The 23,561-nt window shown below is 21.9% G+C and overlaps 3 protein-coding genes across 6 annotated transcripts; 2 read left to right on the forward strand and 1 right to left on the reverse strand.

The window, feature by feature from the left end:
- Positions 1–586: 586 nt before the first annotated feature.
- On the forward strand, positions 587–6,069 carry LOC122715484 (sodium- and chloride-dependent GABA transporter 1-like). Of its 3 annotated transcripts, none has more exons than XM_043937709.1 (14): positions 587–776; positions 2,038–2,334; positions 2,481–2,700; positions 2,783–2,884; positions 2,960–3,128; positions 3,209–3,341; positions 3,406–3,540; positions 3,637–3,740; positions 4,294–4,418; positions 4,502–4,614; positions 4,674–4,805; positions 4,880–5,083; positions 5,507–5,674; positions 5,757–6,069. In XM_043937709.1, exons 2-14 carry the CDS (start codon positions 2,101–2,103, stop codon positions 5,856–5,858), a joined length of 1,941 nt encoding a protein of 646 aa, XP_043793644.1. In that variant the 5' UTR covers positions 587–776; positions 2,038–2,100; the 3' UTR covers positions 5,859–6,069. The 3 variants fall into 3 exon arrangements, with proteins under 3 accessions (XP_043793644.1, XP_043793645.1, XP_043793646.1); XM_043937710.1 differs by having other exon boundaries at positions 589–740; XM_043937711.1 differs by lacking the exon at positions 587–776 and having other exon boundaries at positions 2,207–2,391.
- Positions 6,070–6,211: 142 nt separating this feature from the next.
- Positions 6,212–7,271, reverse strand: LOC122715442 (male-enhanced antigen 1). The gene is made up of 4 exons (XM_043937639.1): positions 7,118–7,271; positions 6,758–6,953; positions 6,616–6,687; positions 6,212–6,532 (listed from the first exon to the last, which is right to left on the reverse strand). Exons 2-4 carry the CDS (start codon positions 6,932–6,934, stop codon positions 6,320–6,322), a joined length of 462 nt encoding a protein of 153 aa, XP_043793574.1. The 5' UTR covers positions 6,935–6,953; positions 7,118–7,271; the 3' UTR covers positions 6,212–6,319.
- Positions 7,272–13,425: 6,154 nt separating this feature from the next.
- On the forward strand, positions 13,426–23,033 carry LOC122715441 (DNA-binding protein D-ETS-6-like). Of its 2 annotated transcripts, XM_043937637.1 has the most exons (5): positions 13,426–13,758; positions 14,847–15,092; positions 20,448–20,712; positions 22,649–22,782; positions 22,843–23,033. In XM_043937637.1, the coding sequence occupies exons 1-5, from the start codon at positions 13,605–13,607 to the stop codon at positions 22,944–22,946; spliced, it is 903 nt and encodes a 300-aa protein (XP_043793572.1). In that variant the 5' UTR covers positions 13,426–13,604; the 3' UTR covers positions 22,947–23,033. The 2 variants fall into 2 exon arrangements, with proteins under 2 accessions (XP_043793572.1, XP_043793573.1); XM_043937638.1 differs by having other exon boundaries at positions 22,649–23,033.
- Positions 23,034–23,561: the final 528 nt, after the last annotated feature.

Here is a 23,561-nt window from a genome sequence, read left to right on the forward strand (position 1 = left end):
TTATGTGTCTCTTTGATATCATTTTGATCAGATCTTTTTTATATTTTTTTTTTTATAATACTTTCATCTATCTTTTATACTTTCATTATATATTTATTTTTATATTTTCTTCAGGGAAAAGAAGAAGTATATTTTTTCTCAAAGGAGTATGATATATTGATTTTATTTTTTTTTCTTCTTTTTTTTAAGTTATTGTTTACAAATATCTAACGATCAACAAATACAAAAATTCGTTTAATAATAATTCAATAAATTTATAATTAATATATATAAATTTATAATAAATAATATATTTGTATTTTAATTTTGAATAAATCGATAATATATATCATGAAGTCAAGATCAAGTGTAGTTCAATGCATTTTAAATATACATACTCTTAGAGAAGGGAGCAATTCGCGGCCATCGGTGTGGTCAATCAGTTATTAACGAACTCGGGGCTCTCTCACCATTCACATAGTGCACCTAAATATAGAGTGACACTGTGGCACTAATTTGTTGAATGAAACGATAGGTGTGTTGGTGCCTAGGGGACTGAACGCCATTGTGGGGTAGATCTGTAGGGTACAGTAGAAATCTCAACACTCACCGTTTGTAAACGCGATTTGTGAACGTAACGACACGGGCCGACACACGACACGCTTCGATAATTTTTTTTACTTACGACTGCTTTACGACTGCTATTGATTAATATCGATCTAGTGAAAATCTTATTTAAATCTGTTCGTGAAATTGTGCACGTATGTACATTGTATAAGTTGTATGACAAGAGAAAAGTAAGATATTTTGTCTTTTTCTGTATAATATTGTGATCATTGATAGAGTAGATAGATAAGATACTATTTACTCATTGTTAATAGTTACATTATTGTCAATGGTTCATATGTATAAAGTTATCATATTTTTCAATTAAAATTTTACGAATAATTTTTTTCTATTTTAGAAATTTTTATATTTCCTTTTCCTGTCTTATTATTTATAAAAAAAGTATTTTATAAAAAAATATATATATATAACATCGAATTGAAATAAAATTTCTTTTTTTAACAAAAGTAAATAAATTAAAATTTTTTTTATAATATTTATATTAATAACTCTTTTAAAATTACAAAAAACATTTCTGTTATTATTTATATATAATGTATAATTATTTATTCTTTTTGTTATAAATTATATGAAATCTATTATTTTTTTGTATCAATAATCATTATTATGAGTATTAAGTGATAATATCATAAAGATTAATTTATCGTTCATTCAAGTTATACAATTGAGTTTATTACATAATTGAAGTGTAGAAGTTATAAATTGTTTTATACTATAAGATATATTTATAAGACAGTATTATTTAAAAAATATTGTTAATTAAATTGTTAATTATCGTTGATATAAGAATTTGTTTACTTGAAAATTAAATGATCTTTATACATATATATCTCTGTTAATAAACGTAATAATTTACTAGAGATCTCTTAAGATATTGACTACTTAAAATAGAACGACAAAATTGCTGATGAATAATTTTCTACTTCCTACATAGTAAATTGGAAATTTTAAATCTGAATGGTTTTATGGTAGGAAGACGTCCGCCGATCGTAGTTCATTGTTCTATGTGATGATCTCCGATGACATTGTTTCTTTTACCGATAATTAATAAAATAGGACAAGGTTGCCTGATGGGAATAACGTTTAACAAACGTGATTCCCGGAAGTGGCTCATTGTCTGTCATCCATCATCATCAAGACCCTTGTACAACCGTATCTCATATAACTACGATGACTGTTAAACATTCAAAGTTCTTTAGAAATGATCGCGTCATCTTTCACTTACCATTCATTATAAATTTATTTAATGTTAACATTTTTTTAATATATACAAATGCAAGATGTAAATAAAATCAAAGAATAAAAGTTATAACAAAGTTATAAATAATATCAATAACTAAATCTATAAGCTAATCATAAGTCTGGTAATTTAAACATTTGACAACTTTAGAAATTCAATTCTTAGAGGTTTTCTTTCATCTTTGTTTACAGATCGAAGCAAGATTTAATAGAATGAGGTGAATTCGATTGAATTTGTATTTCGGAGAGAAAATAATGCCTTCGAGCGAATCTTCTAAAATATCCAAGGTAGATAGGTCCACTAGTCCTCTGCCACGTAAACCTGTGAATCCAGTTCAAGAATTAAAAGCCTTATTCGCTGAACCACCCGTAAGAGTTTCAAATGGCGGTAAAGAGCAAGATTTTCGCTTTGAAGCGATTCAATGTTTGCAATCTTCAGCTTTTAAGGAAATTAAAACATTGCCAGATCGAGGAATGTGGAGCAGTAAGGTGAAAATATAAAAAATATTAATGTGAATTATAGCAATAAAACTGCAACAAAAAAAGGCAATTAAAGATACACACATATATACAATGCACATATGTTATAATTAAAAATTAATATTTATCAATCAAATTATTCTTATTTTTTCAAGATTGAATTCATCCTCTCTGTAGTAGGATTAGCTATAGGATTAGGAAACTTATGGCGATTTCCTTATCTCTGTTATAAAAATGGCGGTGGAGCTTTTATGGTTCCTTACTTTATTGCTCTTGCACTTGCCGGAATACCCATGTTCCTAATGGAATTATCACTGGGGCAAATGATGACTATAGGTGGATTAGGTGTTTTTAAAATAGCTCCAATTTTCAAAGGTTTATATTATATTAGGATATTTATATTATATTTATATTCTATAAATTATTAAACTATTATTTATGATTTTTTTACAAATAGGCATTGGATATGCTACTTGTGTACTTTCTTGTTGGACTAATATATATTATATCATTATATTAGCATGGGCACTTTTTTATCTTTTGGTTTCTTTACGAATTGGTACGAAAATAATAAAAATAACATATATAAAATTTTGCAATGAATAGAATTTTTCAATATTAAATATGTATATAGATCTTCCATGGAGAACATGCGGCAATCCTTGGAATACACGTTACTGTCTTACGCCTACGGAACGTTTAGAAGCATTATGTTGGACTCAAGATGAAGATATTATATGTTCTACCCCAATCGGTAATTTAAGTCACGCTTTACTGAAAGATCCAGTGAAAGAATTTTGGGAGTGAGTTTATATAATACAATTATTATAATTTTTGTTTTATGATTATATTTTAATATATATATTCTTTTTATTTTGAAAAGGAGGCGTACTCTTCAAATCTCTGATGGTATAGAGAATATAGGTTCAATAAGATGGGAACTAGCAGGTACATTGGCTGTTGTATGGATCATGTGTTACTTCTGTATTTGGAAAGGCGTAAAATGGACTGGAAAAGTATGATTTTATAATTATTTATAATTTTAATAAAATTTTTGAATTTGTTTGCTGATTTGTACAGGTTGTATATTTTACATCATTATTTCCATATGCATTGCTAATGATTTTATTAATAAGAGGATTAACATTACCAGGAGCAATGGAAGGTTTAAAATATTATGTAACTCCAAATCTTTCGAAACTCAGTGATCCCGAGGTATTAAAATAATGTTATTTTTTTTTTTCTAATAATATTTAAATTCTATATCTCATTGGATTATAAATTAAAATATATTTTAACAAATTTTTATAGGTATGGATAGATGCAGTGACGCAAATATTTTTTTCTTACGCACTGGGTTTAGGTGCACTAGTTGCTCTTGGAAGTTATAATAAATTCAACAATAATGTTTATAAGTAAATAATTTATGCTTACTTGAACATAGTACATACATTTTATCTAGTTAAATTTAATTAAATTTGATTTCGTTATATTTCTTACGTATACAGAATATTTATATATTTGTGAAATATTTTTAGAGAATTGATTTTAAAAGCAAAAACAAATACAAAAATCAATACATAAAAATATCGATTAATTATTTATTAAATTATAAACAATTTAACTTTATATTAATCAACACACAAAATCAGAAAGTTCTATTTCATCATGCTGTTGCTTTGCTTCGTTTCATGCAAATTTAAATTGCTTATAATTTAAATAAATAGATAATATTAAATAAAATTAAATAAAATTAAATAAAAATAAAATAGATAATTAAATAAATAATATTTATATTATTAACTTCTATTATATATATATAATATAATTATATATATTCTATTATATAATTTCTATATTTTGATCTCTAGAATTAACTCTTTAAAAGTATTTCACGAATATAATAACATTTTTTATATATATATTTTATATATATAATTTATTATTTTAAATTCATATTTATTTTAGAGACGCACTTATTGTTTGTACAGTAAATTCTTGTACTAGTATGCTTAGTGGTATTGTTATATTTTCTGTGGTTGGTTTCATGGCTCATGAACAACAAAAGCCCGTTGCGGATGTTGCGGCTTCCGGTAATTTTAATAATTAATATTAAGTCATATATATTATCTATGTTTTTTCGTTAATATTCTATTGTTGTAAATGTTTTAATTAGGTCCTGGTTTAGCTTTCCTGGTTTATCCTTCTGCAGTTCTAGAATTACCAGGATCATCAATTTGGTCTTGTTTATTCTTTTTCATGCTTATACTTATTGGCTTAGATAGTCAGGTAATTTAAGATATTTTAATAAACCGAAAATGAAAATGATCATTCATTATGTTTTATAGTTTTGTACAGTTGAAGGCTTTATTACGGCTGCAGTAGATGAATGGCCGCGACTTCTCAGAAAACGAAAAGAATTATTTATAGCAATTGTATGCTTTGTCTCATATCTTATTGGCCTTTTTTGCATTACTGAAGTAAGCAGTTAATAAAAATTAAATTTTATTATTAACTATGAATAAATTATTGAAAAAACTCATAATACTTTCAGGGAGGAATGTATGTATTTCAACTCTTAGATTCATACGCTGTAAGCGGATTTTGTCTTTTGTTTTTAATGTTCTTTGAATGTATTGCTATCTCATGGGCATTTGGTGTAAATCGTTTTTATGATGGAATTCGTGACATGATTGGTTATTATCCTTGTTGTTGGTGGAAAATATGTTGGACTATTACTACTCCTGCCATTTGTGTGGTAAGATTTTTTATATATGTGTAGATATTAATATATACATAGCTTCAAGTCAATAGAAATTGACTTGAAATTGAAAATGAATTGAAACAAACGCAAAAGTTGATAGATAAAAATGGAGCTTATTTATTATATTATAAATAATTTAAATTTGTCTTAAATAAAACAAAGTAAAAGTGTTTTGACAACAATAAAATAGATAATATCTTACTCTTCTATTTCATTCGTCTAATGCAAATTTTAATTGCTCATAATTTAATAAATAACCAACATTTTTATGTAAGTATTAATTTTTATATTTATTAAGGCCTCTAGAATAGAGCTTTTTAAAATATTCTATGAATATATTAACATCCTATATATACAAATAATTATTAATTTTCATTTTATATAATTCAGTTAACTAAATCTTTAAATTCAAATTAGGGTGTTTTCACATTTAACATAATTAAATTTGTTCCTGTAAAATATCTTACATATGAGTATCCATGGTGGAGTCATGTATTAGGATGGCTTTGTGGTCTATCTTCTATGTTATGTATTCCCGGATATATGATATATATCTGGTTCACAACATCTGGAACTATCTCTGAAGTATAATATTATAAATTATTATAATCTTTTTATTTCATCTATAAAATTCTTTGTATATGATTGAAATAATATTTTTTTCCAGAAATTCCGAAAATTAATAAGAATAGAAGATAATGTTGCTACATTACGAATGAAACTAAATCCCACAAAAGCTGCCTCTATTAGTGCAGATTTCGAATTATAAATATCATTGTATGTTTATTTGAAATCCATCAATGATGCAAGTGTGTTCTTTGCAATGAATGACTGAGACAAAACATGATTTCATATGTTAAGCAATATCATATCATATATAATATATATGTTCATGTAATCATTTATCATAAACAAATAAAAAACATAGTGCTTATATAAATGAAGTTATATAATAATAATAAGATAAACTTATAAAAAAATATACAAATAGATTTTAAATAAGAATTCGATTAAGATAAAATAAATAATTTTATTTATTATACTTTACATAATATCAAATTTGTCTACTGTATATGACTAAATATGATTAAATGTCACCACATGATTACTTTGAAATTTTACATTTATCAATGGACTTCAACTTTATAATTCAAAAAAAAATTAAATATTTAATTTATATCAAACTATATACATAATTTTATATAAAAAAATTAATTAAAATACTTAAATTTATTTTTCTCCATTTTGCATTTCTTTAATACGTCCAATAAGTTGTTCTTTCCATTGATCTTCCGATATAGCTTTTGCCCATTCTGGAATTGCTGTAATTGGTAAAGTAAAAGATGCCATCATAGATTTTACTTGATTAATTTTATCTGCATCCATATCAATATTTGATCGATGGGGAGATGACCAAATTTCTATTGTTTCTGACATACAATCCTAATAAAAAATATAAAATATTATTAAAAAACATTTAATATTTTATAAAACATTTAATATTTTTTTAAATTTAAGGAACATACATGCTGTGACTCTAATAATGGAGCTCTCAATACTTGACTAGATTCACCTACATTAGTTATCCATTCATCATCCTAAAACATAAAAATATTATTATTATAAATATTTATGCATAAATAAAATATTATTAAATAATAAACATACTTCATCTTCATACAACATTGGATCACTATCTGCAGGAATCTGAGATAGTGGTACATATCCTGCCATTCCTATATCATCATCTTCACTATCGGATGTATTTATTCCTCTAGTATCAAGAGATAAATTCGGTGTACTTAATGTTTCTTCAATAGGTTCTTGTGTAGGATCAGGAGACATTGTGCATCACGTTTTATTTCTATTTTAAAAAGTTTTTATGAATATTTTAAATAGATTTTCTTGTTAAAAATTAAGAGTTCTTAACCTTACTTTTCATATATGTCATTACTTTTTATATTAAAATTTATTAATATTTTTTTTTCAAAGAAATAAAATTAAGAATTAAATAATCAAATTTTTTACCTTGATATTTTTATATTAAACAACTTATAAATATTGAAAAATTTATTACAATAGGAAAATTTGACAATTCACAGCTGATTTCGTGTACTTCGTAATATCTTACTGTTTTATACGGCTATTCAAATAAACTATTTATTTGAAAATAATAATTTGATATTAATATTTAATAGTAATAAAAATTTAATAGTAATAAATAATATTTAAAAAAAATATGTTTATTTATCATATTCGTTTAAACTTTTTTTTAATATTAATAAATTTTTTTTATGTAAATAATAAATATTTTGACTAACGGTCATTTAAATAATCGGTTATTTTTTCTAGTTAACTAGTGATTAATTGTTTCATAATTGAATTTGAAATATATTGTTAAAAATATTATTTTAAGCAATTTTTTGTATACATAGTCAATTTATTTTCGAAAAAGAATTCACTATTATATTATTGAATTCTGTTTATATATATATATATATATATCTCAGTGATAGTGTATATGCTGCATCATTGAATTCTTTATATATATATTAATAGTGTATATCAATATTTATTTATCAAGTGTTTATTATATTATAAATAATAATTATAATAATTATAACATATAACATATTAAAGAATCTAGCAATCAATATACTACTTATGATTCGAATCTTTATGAATTACTTATGATTTCGAATCTTTTTAAGATTTTTTTTTACGATAATAGAAAAATTAATTGATTATATTATATTATTGATTATATTGCTATTGCTATATATATTAGAATATTAAAATTGCTATATATATTATAATATTAAAATTTTAATGATTTTGTCCAAAAATTGTCTTATATTTTATTTTCGTTCAACCTTGCTATAAATAGATATATTTTAGTATAATGATTAATTTATTCATTGTGTTTATATAAATAATTAAATAATAATAATATAATAAATAAATAATATATTATCACATACATGTGTGTATTTTGTATAAACAATATTCAATACATAAATTTTTTGCAAATAAACTAAAATCGACAATTATATATAAAAGGAAGTATTGTTTAAAATGCTTTTTGTTATATATTTCGAAGTCATCAAAATTAGTGAAGAAGAAGTTAATTAACAGATTTATTCGACATTTGTGTATATCATTTTTTATATTTTATTATTGTTTTTGCTTTTAGAATCAAACTTCTATAAAATATGAAATGAATAAGAAAAAGATTATATAAATAGTCCCAAAGCATAAATGTGGCTAATATGCATACAAAAATAAATTTGAATAATGCACAATGAATGCTAATGACTGAGCGAAAAAATACAGTCAATATAAAAAAAATTGATTTACTTCAATTACTATTACTATTACTATTACTTACTATTTAATAAATTTTATTAAATATGATTACAATATCTTCAAAGATATTTCTTGAATTAATATCCTATACATAAAATATGTACATGAGATATAAAAATATATAAGACATATATAACCTATATATTATATATATATAAATCATAAAATTTTTTATCAATAACTTAGGTAAAAAAGATAATCAAATTAATTAGATTTTGACACAATTTTTTTTGTTCTTGAACATTTATGTTTAAATGATAAAAACATCTTTTTAAAAATAATCAAGAGATGGCGCTGATCCTCAGTTCTTATATTATCTTTATTCTTTTTCTACTATTTGTTTTTATTTATACTTATTTTTTCTTATATTTTATTTATATATATATATATATACTTTATTTTTCTTTTATTTTATTTATATTTATACTTATTTTTTCAGATTAAGTATGAAATGTTAATTGATCGTATTTTCAACATTTTATTTTCAAAATTTAAATGTTATTTATATAAAAGAATGTAAAAAATATATTAAATTTTTACAATATATCTTTAATATAAAAATCTTGCAAATTGTAACATATTCTAAACGTATCATACTAGTATTTTGATGCGAAAGATCATTTGACGTAGAAACAAACAAAATAGGAAGAAAATTTGAAATATTTTATTGAAAAACGAAGCTATTGAAAATTCGTTTGTCGAATTTTTTCTTTCATTACTTACAATTTTGTAAAATTCTTAGAACATAAAAACTAATTAATAAAACATTATTATATACAACTAATTAATTGTTAACTAAGACAACAAAAATTATAATCATAGTTTTAATAAAAGATTATAAATATAATATTAATTTAAATACAAATTAAAATTAGAGTGCATCAAGATTTAGAGTGCCCTCATATAATATAATATATTTGGATATAACTTTAATTATTGAATCAAATTAAAGAAACAGATTTAAGAACAATTAAAGAATTAAAGAATTAAAGAAGTATAATAATTCGTTCGAAAGCTCATAATCTGAAGGATTGTGGTCTATATTGCTACAAATTATAATTTATTTAAGATATTAACAAAAATTATTGTTATTATCTATATTGGATTATTATTTCTTCAGAAGAATGCAAAAAAAAAAATATAAAAAAATTCTTGCGTGCGAAATTACGAAAAAATTATAATGATGAATACTAATTATAAATACAAAATTAATATTATTTAATTTTGATTATAAATTCGTTCATTATAATTTTGATTGTTTATTTTATATTTTATTTTCACGTTCCACAAATTTGAAAAATGAATAGATATTAAAAGTGTAATAATAATTGTAAAGTGTAATAATAATAATAATTTATACATTTTGAATACTGGTTGCCATGTATAAATATATAGAAATAGTAGATGAGTGACGATCACATATTGACACTATTATCGATACATGTATAATATTCAATGTAATAACAATTTTTATTTACTGAAAATTATTAAATAAATTGAACAATCCGGAATAATCATCCTAGCAAGTAAACTTTGAAGCATAAATTTTCGATTTTTTGATTCATTATTCCAATAACTAAAATAGAGTCAAATTATTATTCATTACATCGATTCTATAAAAAGTTTGGATTCTTTTGTCATAAATTGTTTATTTCAAGGTATAACAAGATGTATGATGAATCTCTCTCTAAACAACTTTTTCCAAATATATATACATTATTAAAAACATACAACATTAAATTAATTATTTAAATTTAATAAAGAAATAATAATATTTCTTTATCTTTAATCACATTAAATTTATTTTATTTTTAAAAAATATATCAATATTTTACATTCATTATATCCACAAAAAATAAATTAATAATTAAAATAAATAAATATTCAGATTTTATAATCTTATTTTATAATTATTATCTAGATGTATCAAATATATAATATTAGATTTCATATATTTGATACTTTGATATTTAATATAAATATATTATATATGTTATCAGATATATTATTAGATATCTAAATATAAAGTATATTATTATTATTGTCGATTATATTATTGTCAGATTTTCTTATCTTTTTAATACTATGAAACACTATTATTGCTATATTTCTTACGAAAAATATAAAAACTACATTTTTTACGTAAAATATTTATTTTATATATTTCCATAATTCCAACGATTTCTATTTTTATTAATCAAAATTAATTTTATTTAATTCAAAATTAAAAAAATTTTTGTAAAAAATTTGTAAAAAAGTTATTAAATCTTTAAGAATGGAAAAAATAAATATGATATATATGTATAAATAGAATTTTGTTTTTTTAACAGATATTCTTTCGATAATTTCTTCATTAAAGTTAAAAAGTTTGTAAATATATAATAAATTCAACATGTTCGTTCCATTCCGGGATTAATAGAATCGCAAAACCGCAATGTAAATATACCTAATCCTCCATTATATCTAATGAAAAAAATATATCTGCTAACCAGCCTAAGAAGGCAGTGAAAGGTTATCGCGTGCAGTCAGACTAACTCGTTTGATCATCTGAAATAAGAAAAAAAGAAAAAAGAAAAAATAGGTAAAGATGGCCGATTGAACATGATTCAGCGGTTGGCGATGTACGCCCCGAAACCGACCGGTCTCCTTTTTGGTTCCGGGAATTCGTACTCCACCAATCGGACTTTCAGCATCATTTCCATTCACGGACAGTATTCGTCTGGAACGTGCCGATACAACTTGGAAAATTTCCCGACGATTCTACGTATATCGAACATTCTATTCGCGAAAAAAAACGAGTTGTTCGCTTACATAATAAAAATAGTATAAATAATAAAAAAAATATAAATAATAACAATACAAAAAATAACATAAATAATAAAAATAATACAATAAATAAATAAATAAATAATAAAAAAATTTTGTTTTTTTTAAAAATATGATGAAGTTTAAAGTTTATACAAACGTTATATCTATAAATGTATTCATGAAGTGCTATTTTGTTATTCGTTATATTTATTTGTTAGAAACTTATTGTATTAATAAGTTTTCGTAAAGACACGTTGTGTAATATTTGCAATTATATATTATAATTTTTTCTTGTGACTGCAATGAATTATTGGTTTTTATTTTTTTACGATTGAGGTAATAAAGATAATTTTAGAAATGAATAATTTGGCAAAAATGTGAATGTTTATTATATATAAATAATTTACATAAAATACGTGTAATTTTATTAAATTATTTATTATTTGATTTCTATTTTTTTCTAATACTGATTTCTTAGAATTTTTTTCACCTATTTTTTTCATGTATTTTATGTTTTTTATTTAAAATATTTTCACAGCATAATGTTTGAAAATATTAAATTATAAACAATTATTAACAAAAACATATTGTATAAAAATATCATAGATATTATATCACATCGTTTAACATCTGTTTAAAAAATTAAAAATAGATTTGAAAAAGATCAATATTTTTTTATATATAATTTTAAAGTAAAGAATATTTTGATGTAATAATAATTTTAATTAATAAATAGTAAATATAACATTATTAATAAATGTTATAATATTTAATTTTATATATTTATTAATTATTAATATTTATTAATTATATATTAATAATTATTAATTATTAATTATATATATTATATAATATAATTTAATAATATTTAATTAATAAATAATAAATAAATATTATTAATATATAATTGCACAATTGCTTAACAATATTTAAAAATTTTTTCATTAAAAAGTATATATTTCAGGAATTCAAAAATAAAATGAAATATTTCTTTTCATTGCATAAAATACTTATAAAAACATTTCTTAACAATTTCTTAAAATTGATAACTATTGAAACAACACAGGCTTAATGATGCTGCAAGAATTCACCGGAGAAATCTGCGAGCTCTGATGACGCACATGGCTTTTTCCAAGGAACCGCATGAATCGACCGATGCGCGAGTCACACTGATTTCAACAGTGATTATCTGTTGCTTCAAAAGATGAAAGTATTTTTGGATGATTGAAATTCAACGAATATAATTTGAGAACAATTTCCAATGATGATGATATGACAAAAATATGATAAAAATAAAATAACATCTAGAGTTTAATGAAAAATTATATAATAAAATAAAAAAATAGTATAAAATGAAATTTTTATAAAAAAGAAATTATAAATATATTTATTATATATTAAATATTTATATATTTATATATTTATATTATATATTTATATATTAAATTATAAATATATTTTTGAACACATAGATTATATGAACATAATATTTTTTTACAGATATATAAAGCAGGATATTTTCGACAAATTTTTTTTGGAAAAATCTTAGATTATTTTTTTAAAAAGCGAAATAATACGTTAATAAAAAAATTAAGAAAATTACATACAAGAAATATACATATATATATATATATATATATATATATATATATATATGCATTAATATAAATTTTATTTTTTAAAATATAGTAAAAGTGTAGAAGTATAAATATAAATATTCTTATTACGATAATTGCAGCTTTTAAGATAAAAAGATAAGATAAATATTTAAAAATATAAGATATTTAAAAAAAATTGAAAAGCTTAGAATATTTTTTCCAAGAAAGAAATCTCTAATCTATATTTAACATAAGTAAATAAAAATTTAGATTAATTTCATTAATTGAAATGTGAGATTTATATCAAAAAATTGGATTGTAGAAAAAACACTTTTAAATAATATTAAAAAAATATAAAATATAGAAAAATATAAAAAAATCATATTCCGAAATATAAAATGAGTCATATAATTAGTCGTATAATATAAAGAGCGGTTGGCATAGTATATGCATATTATGTAAGTTATACACATGTCGGTGAATCATCAACAGTTTGCGAGATCATATTCACCGATCATGAGAAACGAAATTGTGTGACAGTTTCTTGAAGATGAAACGAAAGATCGTGTTAACCGGATGGGAGATCAGGTCAAAAGTGAAGGATCGACGAAGAAATGGTATTTATATATAACAAAAAATACACAAAAGGAATGTTTTTAAAAAAGTGTAGATATTCAATTTTGCGGAATGTTCAATCTTCGAGTGATTTTTTTGTCTTTAATGTCGTACGGATGTAGAAAAAAATGTTTGATTTGAAGATACATCGTTCAAGGAATTTGAAAATTATACCATTGATTAAAAATCAACACGAATGTGAAAACAAGTCAAGTAATATGGAAAAAGAAATAATCGAAGAAAGCGATATTCTAGAATTAGAACCAGTGATGGTTCCATCTGGTAATTATTTCTTTTTATATCTAAATATTTTACTCAATATGTTCGAATGATTTAAAAGAGATATAATTTTATGTTAAAAAATACAGAAAATGTTTAAATGAAGTAGATAGAAAATTTAAAAATTGATATCAAGATTAAAAGTCGATATGCAAAAATATTCAATAAAACTTATTTTTCAATTTATAATCTATTTAATTTTGTAGTAGATAAAGACGATTTTATCTTTATCATATTCTATAAAATTACTTATAATTTGAAAAATAAGTTTCAAAATAAATTCAATTTATTTATCAATTTTTGTTTATGTCCAATATCTAAGATCATTTTTAAAATTTTATATTTACTTTTGTATATAAACTTAACTTAGAATCTATTATTCTTTTTTTACTTTTATTTTATTTTTCATACATTGAATATTATTTTTTTAAAATATATAAAACTAAATAGGTATATATCATTTTCATTAATATTATTATTAATATTAAAAGTTATACTTACATATAATTGTACTTAAGAGAATCAATGGCGAATTCAATAAAACAAGATTCCTAATTATAATTTCTATAACATTCAAGGAAAAAAGAGAATAAACATAAAATATTAATTATATTTATTTTTTTTTAAATATAATAATAACATAAAAAATATAATTTGAAACAAAAAATGTATAATATAATAAATATATATCTAAAATAAATATATAAATAAAAATACATCATAATAAAACAATATTATATTAGAACACAAAAATAAACAAAATTTTCAAATAAAATTTTTAAATAATATAATCATTTTCATTTTATTATTTTCAATAAATAAAATAGTTGCTGTTTTGATGAAAAATTGCTTTTTTTTAATAAAAAATTTGTTTATTTTTCTTTTTTCAATTCTTTTTTCAATAAAAGAAATGAAAAATTGTAATATTTCAATTGATGACTTTTTTGAAGCTGTTTTCTTTGAGTTGAAGGCTCCTGGCTTTGATTGCCAAACTTGTTAAATCAATCATTTAACACAATGATTTAACACAAAATTAATATAATAACTAATTAATATTTTAATTCAAAGAATTTATACTTATTATTATTCAGATCCATCAGAATGGAATTCAAATCACATCATATCATGGATTTCATGGTGCACCAAAGCATTTTCTATAAAACCAATACCGAATACGATCAAATTTCCATCAACTGGCAAAGAATTATTAAAATTATCGTCTGATTATTGGGAAACTATTCCTGGTGGAAAAATTTTGGCGCGACATCTTGGCTATCTTCAGTTCCAGGCAACTGGCATACAAACTCCAAATTTGTTACAAGAAAAGAAAATCGATGGTAAGTAAACAGAATTTTAATTGAAAATAGATATAGTATTATAAAACGAATTTTCAACTAAGTTATGTTGAAATTTGATGGATAACTATAGTTATTTTTAATTGTAATATAAGACATTTTATATTTAAATAAATTTTAAATAGTTAAAAATTTTCAGCACTTATTTATTTCAATATAATTGAGAATAAATAAATTGAAATATAAAATAAAAATGACTTCTTATATTATTATTATATTAAAAAAAATTCTATTAAAAAAAATATCAAAAATTTATCACATAAGCTATTAACACATTCATAGAAAATTTTTGGAAAATCAATTAATAAAGGCCAAAAGAAACATAAAAGTTAATATATAAAAATATCGATAATTAAAATGCCGGAAATTTATTTATTAAGTTATAAATTTTAAATTGAAATTCATGTTAAATGAAAAGATAGAAATAAAGTGACAACTTTATCTTCGTCACATGTTATCTTCTACTTATATCTTCGTTTTCCTTCATCTAAACTTCATGTAAACTTTTTATTTATAACTGTGTATAATTTAATAAATAAATTTTAATCGATATTTTTTATATAAAAAAATTTTGTGTTTTTACAGTCGAATCTCCAAAGGTGTTCTATAAATATATTAATCTGTAGATAATCTGTATTTTTTTTTTAATATTTATTATGATAGAGTTTAATATTTTTTTTTTTAATTTCCATTGGATTTTAATTTATTTCTAATAAATCTAGAAATTTTATTTTGAAAAAAGTGAAGGAAAAGAAGAGAGAAAATGAAATATGTAAAAATATTTCTTTAAATCTCTTTTTAAGATTTATTTGTAATTTATGTTTTCATATATCTGATATAATAATTAATGAAATTCATTTATTTTTATTAATTCATAAAAAGTTATAAATAAATAATTTAAAAGAAAATGATAAATTGAAAAAATGAATAAAATTAAAAATATATCTTTATAAGTATCTATTTACATATGTACGTAATTATATTATGGCATGATATATGATATAGATTATTGAATAAATGTAAATCTAATATCTTATATTTTTTGTTTTAAAAAGGAATAGAAGTCCACAATTAAATGTAATTTTTTTGAAATTTTATTTTTGAAGGGGAGAGACTTATTTTTTTTTATTTTTCTATTTTACAATTTGCTATTGTTATTAAAAATAAAATATTAGGTATTACATAAATAATAAATACTGACTTATTCATCTTATCAAAAATGTATTTTTGTATAATTATATATGCATAAACGAAAGAGAATTACATATCAGAAAGGATTATTGAAAAAACAAAAATATTCAAAAAAAAGGTAAAGAAACATTATAGAAATAATAAATATTTAACATTTATTTTTTAAATAAACATAATATATAACACATAATATACACATTAAATAAACATAATATATAAATAACACAATATATATATATATATATATATATATACAGAATATTTAACATAGATTTTTTATTTTTTTATTATTATTTTCATTCAAAATTAGATTAAAATAATATTATACATTGATTATAATTTACAAAAGTCGATATAAGCATTAATAGGAACACTGATAGAATTCCCAATAGTAAATCCAAATGACATACGATCCATGGAGCTTAGAAAAGGTTAATAGGGGTTCAGGTTGGATTGAAAGTGACCGGAAGAGGCTAACCATTCCCCAGGGTCAATTCTAGTCCACTCGCGAACCTTATCTTAGGCTTTAACGAGGGCGCGATCTATTAGAGATAAGAAGGGTCCGGCAGAAAAATAAATTTCATAGATAATAGTCTCTTACTCCATTTTTTATTCTTATCAAACTTTCGATGAAAAAGAGATGTCGATCATTTGTATTATTAATCATTTATTCCATTCATCTTAACTTTCTCGATCGTTTCTTCGAAATCAAAGATGAAAAATCCAAATCGATAAAAGAACACTCGTATTTTCAATTTTGAAAATTTAAGTTTTATAGAAGAAAAAATTCAAAAATACAAAGAAAGAGAAAGAGAGAAAAAAGAAATAGGATAACGCAATAACTTAGAGATAAATCTTGGAACAAGAATTATTTATTTATGTATATCTATCTATTCGAATCTCGTTTCAACAGTAACCAATCAAAAGTTATTCCAATCTTTTTGCGCTTGGTTGCAAAGAGTACCAACTAGAGGTGATTCCCATTGGCGAAAGAGAAAAAGAGCGATCCGGCTTTCGGTAGACGGGTGAGAAGCGAGAAGAGCGAGAATCTTGGCAGAGTAAGCCTCCGAGATATATCGTCCGTTTGAATAACGTTGTAGGTGCTCTTGGGGGTACACTCTGGGCCCGGCAGCGGCCGTTTATTAAACGAATCAGTGTTATCGTGGTGAGAGAGCTCTCATGAATAAACCATCGAGTGTTTAGGGAGGCGGAAAGGTGGTGGCACCACTACGCTTGGGGTTACGGCCTCGTAGTAACCGCTACCACCCTTCTCCTTGCCATCTATCCTGGCGCGGGAGGGGATGGAAAACTCAAACGGACTAGGGATGGTAAGCTCGCCACGGGGTGCGACTATATTGTTTTCTTGATGAGCGTGAAACATCTCCTGAATCTTTAGCGTATACGGGATAATTTCAATTTCGCGTCATCTACATACATCGCGAAACTTTTGCAATGTGAAAACTATCTGAATCATAACTTCATATTATTATTATGTATTTGTCAATTTTTAAAAAAATTTTTTTATCTTTTGGAAATAGAACTTGAATCTTTACATCATATAGTATACAGATATATTTACACGTTTTTGTACACACAAATTTATGCTAACGATCGAGAATGATTTTTATCTTTCTTTAATTTGATAATGAATTTAAGTATTATATTTATTAGGTACATATTTATGTTGAATATCTAATTGATTTGATATTAATTATAATATGAAATTATTATAAATTTTTTTCTTCATCGATATTTGTATCGATATTTTCTGCAATTTATAATATGATATATTAAGAAACTTTTGGATTAAATTGTAGATATGTAGTTGAAAATATTAAAAATTTATTTATATTAATTTTAAGAATTAAATAAAGAATTATTAAATTTGTAAAGAAAATTACTAGCGATTTAAATTAAATTAATTTTTTATTGATTTAAAATCAAATTAATGATATATAAAAATTAAATCTTTAATATTTTTTGTTGATAAATCTTTTGTAAAATTATATTTATTTTATTTATTTTATTTATTTATTTTATTTATTTACTTCAAAAGAAGAGAAAAAAAGAAATAAATATTATTGAAAATTCAATTGCATATACGTATACAATTGAATATACATATATATTTTAAACAAATTGCAAATTAATTTCAATTTTCAAATAAAAAACATAATAAAAATTTTTATTAATTTGTTATAAATATCTGTATTTTATTAATCTATATTACGTAAAAGAAAATTCATGAAAATAATAAATAAGTTTAATGAAAAATCTTTTACGAATGCCTTTATTTAAGGTAATCAAGAATAAAGATATTTCGAAAAAAAAAATAAATAAAAAGAAATGATTTCAAAGAAAAGAAATTTGAAGTTTAAAAAATTTGAATTTGGTTATGTCTCCTTGTATTGGTTCTTTGCTATAATAGTAATAAAAAATCCAGAAGTACAATCGTATACTCTACAAAGACGTCTATGGGAGTTGGAGTGGGGACGATAAGGGCTGAAATCACCGGGGGCAAAGGTCGCTCAGTTACTCTCTGTCCACCGTCTGGCACGTTTTATTCCGTATATATCGACACTTTATCGATATCCTTAATCGAAATTTTATACGATACTATTCGTGCATGTACACAAATCTGTGCGCATAACAAACGTGAACCATGTGGTTTTTTTTTTCTTTTTTCCATTAATACAGTTTTTACTCGATAATAAAAATCATTATCAAAAAAAGATATAAAATTATAATAAAATCCTCAAAAAGATAATATTTTAATAATAATTTATCTGTACATATATTGTTTTTTAATTGAATATTATTTTAAGGAAACGTTAAATAAGTTTAAAGCTATTAAATAAAATAATACGATAAATAAAAAAAATAATACAAAGAATAATTTAAATACAAAAAAGTTTGTGAATTGAAAGTCGAAATGGAATTTTAATTTAAGAATGGACTTTATTTCGAATTAAAGGAAATTGTTTTATTGTTATATGTCTTTGTATACCAACTTCGAATGATTTGTGACAAATTATTTTGAAAAAAAAAAATTAAATCTGAATTAATATAAAAAAACTTGAAAATTAAGCAATAAAGAATGATTTTAGTATTATATACCTTCGTAATGAAATTATTAACGGGCCTGCCTATCACCGTTGTTCACGCGGTGAAGGATTAAGGCATTGTTCGACGCGTAATGTGGAGAATTCAAACACATCCGTTGCATCTTCAGCAGGATACCAGATTTCATCCTTCGGCAGCTGCTATTCTTTACAACGGTACTTATCTATCATTGTGTCATGTTATGATTTTATCACAAATTAAAAATTATTACGCTTCATTTAAAAATATATAGCAAAAAAAAAAAAAAAAAAAAATAAGAAAAACATAATTACAACTGTTTATTTTAATTTTTAATTTTTCTTAATAATTTCCAGAAAAAAGATATTTAGTCAAATTTAATAATCTCATTAATTTATATAATTTTTATATTTTTTTTATTATGAATTAGGATTTATTATACATTATTAAATTTTTCTAACTTACAGCATTATTTTTACATTTTATATTGTATAAATTTATAGTTTAAATTGAAATTCATAAATTAATTATCTTCTTTTTTTATATCTTAAACAATTCACAAAAATTATGATCGAAATTGTGATTCTATTTAATTATTTAAATAAAATCGATTTTTATCAAACGAAATTTAAAATAATAATTTATCATAAATTTATTCATTTTAAAAAATAATCAAATTAAAACTTTATTTTATAATTCGAAAGTATTATTATATTCAGAAAAAAAGATCTTTTCAAAAATCTACATAATATTTGAAAAGTATAAAAAGCGTATTATATATAAAAATAAAACTTTTAATCTAAAATAATTCCAATATCATTAAATCTCTTAAATTTTTTATACTTGCCAAAATTTCTTCTCTCTCGGCGAATAATTCGAAATTTACATTTTCGAAAAGAAAGCACGAATGAAAAAAACATGGGATAAATTAAATAAGTTAAAAGACAAAGGAGAGAAAAGAGAAGGTAACAGTCTGTGGCTACCATCGCTTCTTTCAAGGTTTCGACGAATCGACCTCCAAGCAATCACAGCCCCTGGCATGCGTATTCTGTTTCTTGTTCACAGAGAGGTTCAGCCTCCTTCAACGAACTTGCTCCCTGATTGGATCAACAGCTGGAACCAGCGGTTCTGGGGCGGTCGGAGGCGGACAAGTTCAACTCTGGCAATTCCTGCTGGAGCTACTCTCGGATTCGTCGAATTCATCCTGTATCGCGTGGGAGGGCTCTAACGGGGAATTCAAACTTACCGATCCGGACGAAGTCGCGCGTCGATGGGGCGAACGGAAAAGCAAGCCGAATATGAATTACGACAAATTATCACGAGCGCTCAGGTAAAAATGAATATATATTATGAAATTTTATGAAATTTTAATACAAAAATATTTATTCGTTATAAATTCATAAATAAACGTGGAATAATTGTTGATTAATTACTCGGAATTCAAATTCAAACCGAATATTCAATAGTAAAATTGAATTCAATTTAATCTTGATTCAATTAAAATTATGATTTTTCTTTATATTTTAGAAAATAGTGAATAAAAAGGAAAAAAGATTAAAAGTTAAAGTAAATATATCGATAAATTTCATGATATCTTTATCAAGAAAACTATGAAGACATTATTGTAAAATTAAGTTTCATATCATTTAAAATTTCATTATTATAGTTATTTTACAAATATATGCTCATGATCAGTTTTGAATAAATTTATAACAAATAAATATATTGCATTTGAAGAAATATAAATGTCCGTATTTCAATATAACATTATATTAGTTATTAAGTATTATATCAATAATAATTGTTTCCTAATTATCAGAATAACATAATTATAAATATGTAGGAGATAAATTTTGTAATGTTTTAAAATAATTTATATTTAACATATTAAATGTATAATGCGTAGTGACAATTTAACAAAGTAGAATTTCCAATAGTAGGTAAAATTTCCAAAATTCTAAAAACAAAAAAAAAAAATAAACGCAAAATAAAGATATTTAATTATAAATTACTTAATTTTGTCTCTTTTTTAAAAAAAAATATTAATATAAAAAATATAATCTGAAATATGAAATATAATAAATATTTATATATAGTAATAAATATAAATATCTAATCTAATCTATTTTAAATATATCTATATAATACATATATATATATATATATATACATATACAATATATATATATATAGATAATAAATAATTACATCTACTTATTTATGTATTATAATATATGTAATATAATTATATGTGCAAAATAAAATTTATTATTAAAAAATAAATGAAGAGAATTTAAATAGTATAATCATTTTCATTTTATTATTTTCAATAAATAAAATAGTTTTATTATTGTTTTAATAAAAAAAAATTAATTTCTTTTTCAATTAAAGAAAAAATTAAAACCACGAAATAATAAATTATCATTTTAATATAATGATAATATTTATATTATTGATACTCAAGTGTATTTTATAATTATAAACAAATAACAAAATGAAAGCAATATATTTACAGTTAAGTAAATTTTAATTTTGAATTATTATTCAAATTAATTAATATGTATTAATAATAAAATTTTATTAATAAATTCATTTATTGTCAATTTTATATATATATATATTTATTTGATATGAATGATATATTTGATATATTTAATATTGATTGAAAATTTAATAATTTATTATAGTATAAATTAATATAAATATTTATTATTATCAATTTCAATATAAAATTTTCATTGACTTTATAATTGTATTATAGATAGTAAATAACTCATCAAATTAAATACTTGTTAAATTAAACATAGCACGAATTTATATTGTTAATTAATTAAAGATAATGTATAATATATAAAATAATAATACATTGTACGCAAATTAAATATAGATATTTATCATAAATAGATAAATAAACAAGAATAAACAAAAATAATCAATATAAACTTAAAGAATATTTAATACAGTAAAAACAGTATAAATTCTTCATATTATTCATAATTATTAATTATAATATTTTTTATTATTTCTATTTAGATTACAATTAAAAATATTATTCAGTTTCATAATTTTAATTCAAATATTAATCATTAATCTTTTTTATCATTCAATAAATTTTAAAAAATTTAAAAAATATCTACTTAAATAATATATTATAAATAATCTTTTATAATTTTTTTAATATAATAAGTAATATTTTGTTAATTTAGTCAATAATTATATATCTTATTAATTATATATCTTATTAATTTTGTTTTTTAATGATACAGATATTACTACGACAAAAATATCATGACAAAAGTACATGGAAAACGATACGCGTACAAATTTGACTTTCATGGATTGATGATGGCCTGTCAGACGCAAGCCGGTATTACATTGGAAATGTCTCCATCGTCGCGAGGTACAGGCGCAAATTGTCATCCTCATCATTCTCATCATAATCATCACTTATATCCAACAGGACCATCGAGTTCATCAGTATCAGCACCTCCACCGCCTCCAGCGCCTCCGCCACATCCATCACATTATTGTTGGCCTTATCACAGATATTCCCCACCAGCGTAACATAAAGAATTTATTGTTTTTCGTTTTTAATAATGTGAATAATTTTTTTAATGATTATATTATCTATATTATCTATTAATATTACATACATAATTGTAAAATTATTGTTTTAAGGGAATAGATAATTTTTAAAATAATTGAAGAAGATTGTATAAATTTGATAATTACAGTCTAATGATGATTAAAAAATGATAAGTTTATTATAGCATATACATAATGTGAAATGTAATATATAAAGAAAATATTCAAATATAAAATAAAAATAGACAAACTAAGTAATTATATATTTCTTGATAAGAATAAAATTATTGTATATATAAATAAATTAAATATTATCAATTTTTTATTATTTAAATTAGATATAAGAATTTATATCTATGTAAAAAATACATAGAAGTGTCTAAAAAATAATAGTAATAGTAATAATTATTTCTGTAAATATTTTAAATAGAATTTATAAGTACTTTTTGTACATTGTAATTACAATGTACAGTCTTTAAACATAATTTTTTTATTTAATAATTATTAATTAATTATTAATTTATTTAATAATTATTATTATTAAGACATTTAATATAATAAATATAATAAGAAAATTAGTTCTTAAATTCATTA

The sequence above is a fragment of the Apis laboriosa genome, unplaced genomic scaffold (assembly GCF_014066325.1).
Source record: "Apis laboriosa isolate Shangri-la unplaced genomic scaffold, ASM1406632v1 scaffold35_cov144, whole genome shotgun sequence".
Taxonomy (NCBI): domain Eukaryota; kingdom Metazoa; phylum Arthropoda; class Insecta; order Hymenoptera; family Apidae; genus Apis; species Apis laboriosa.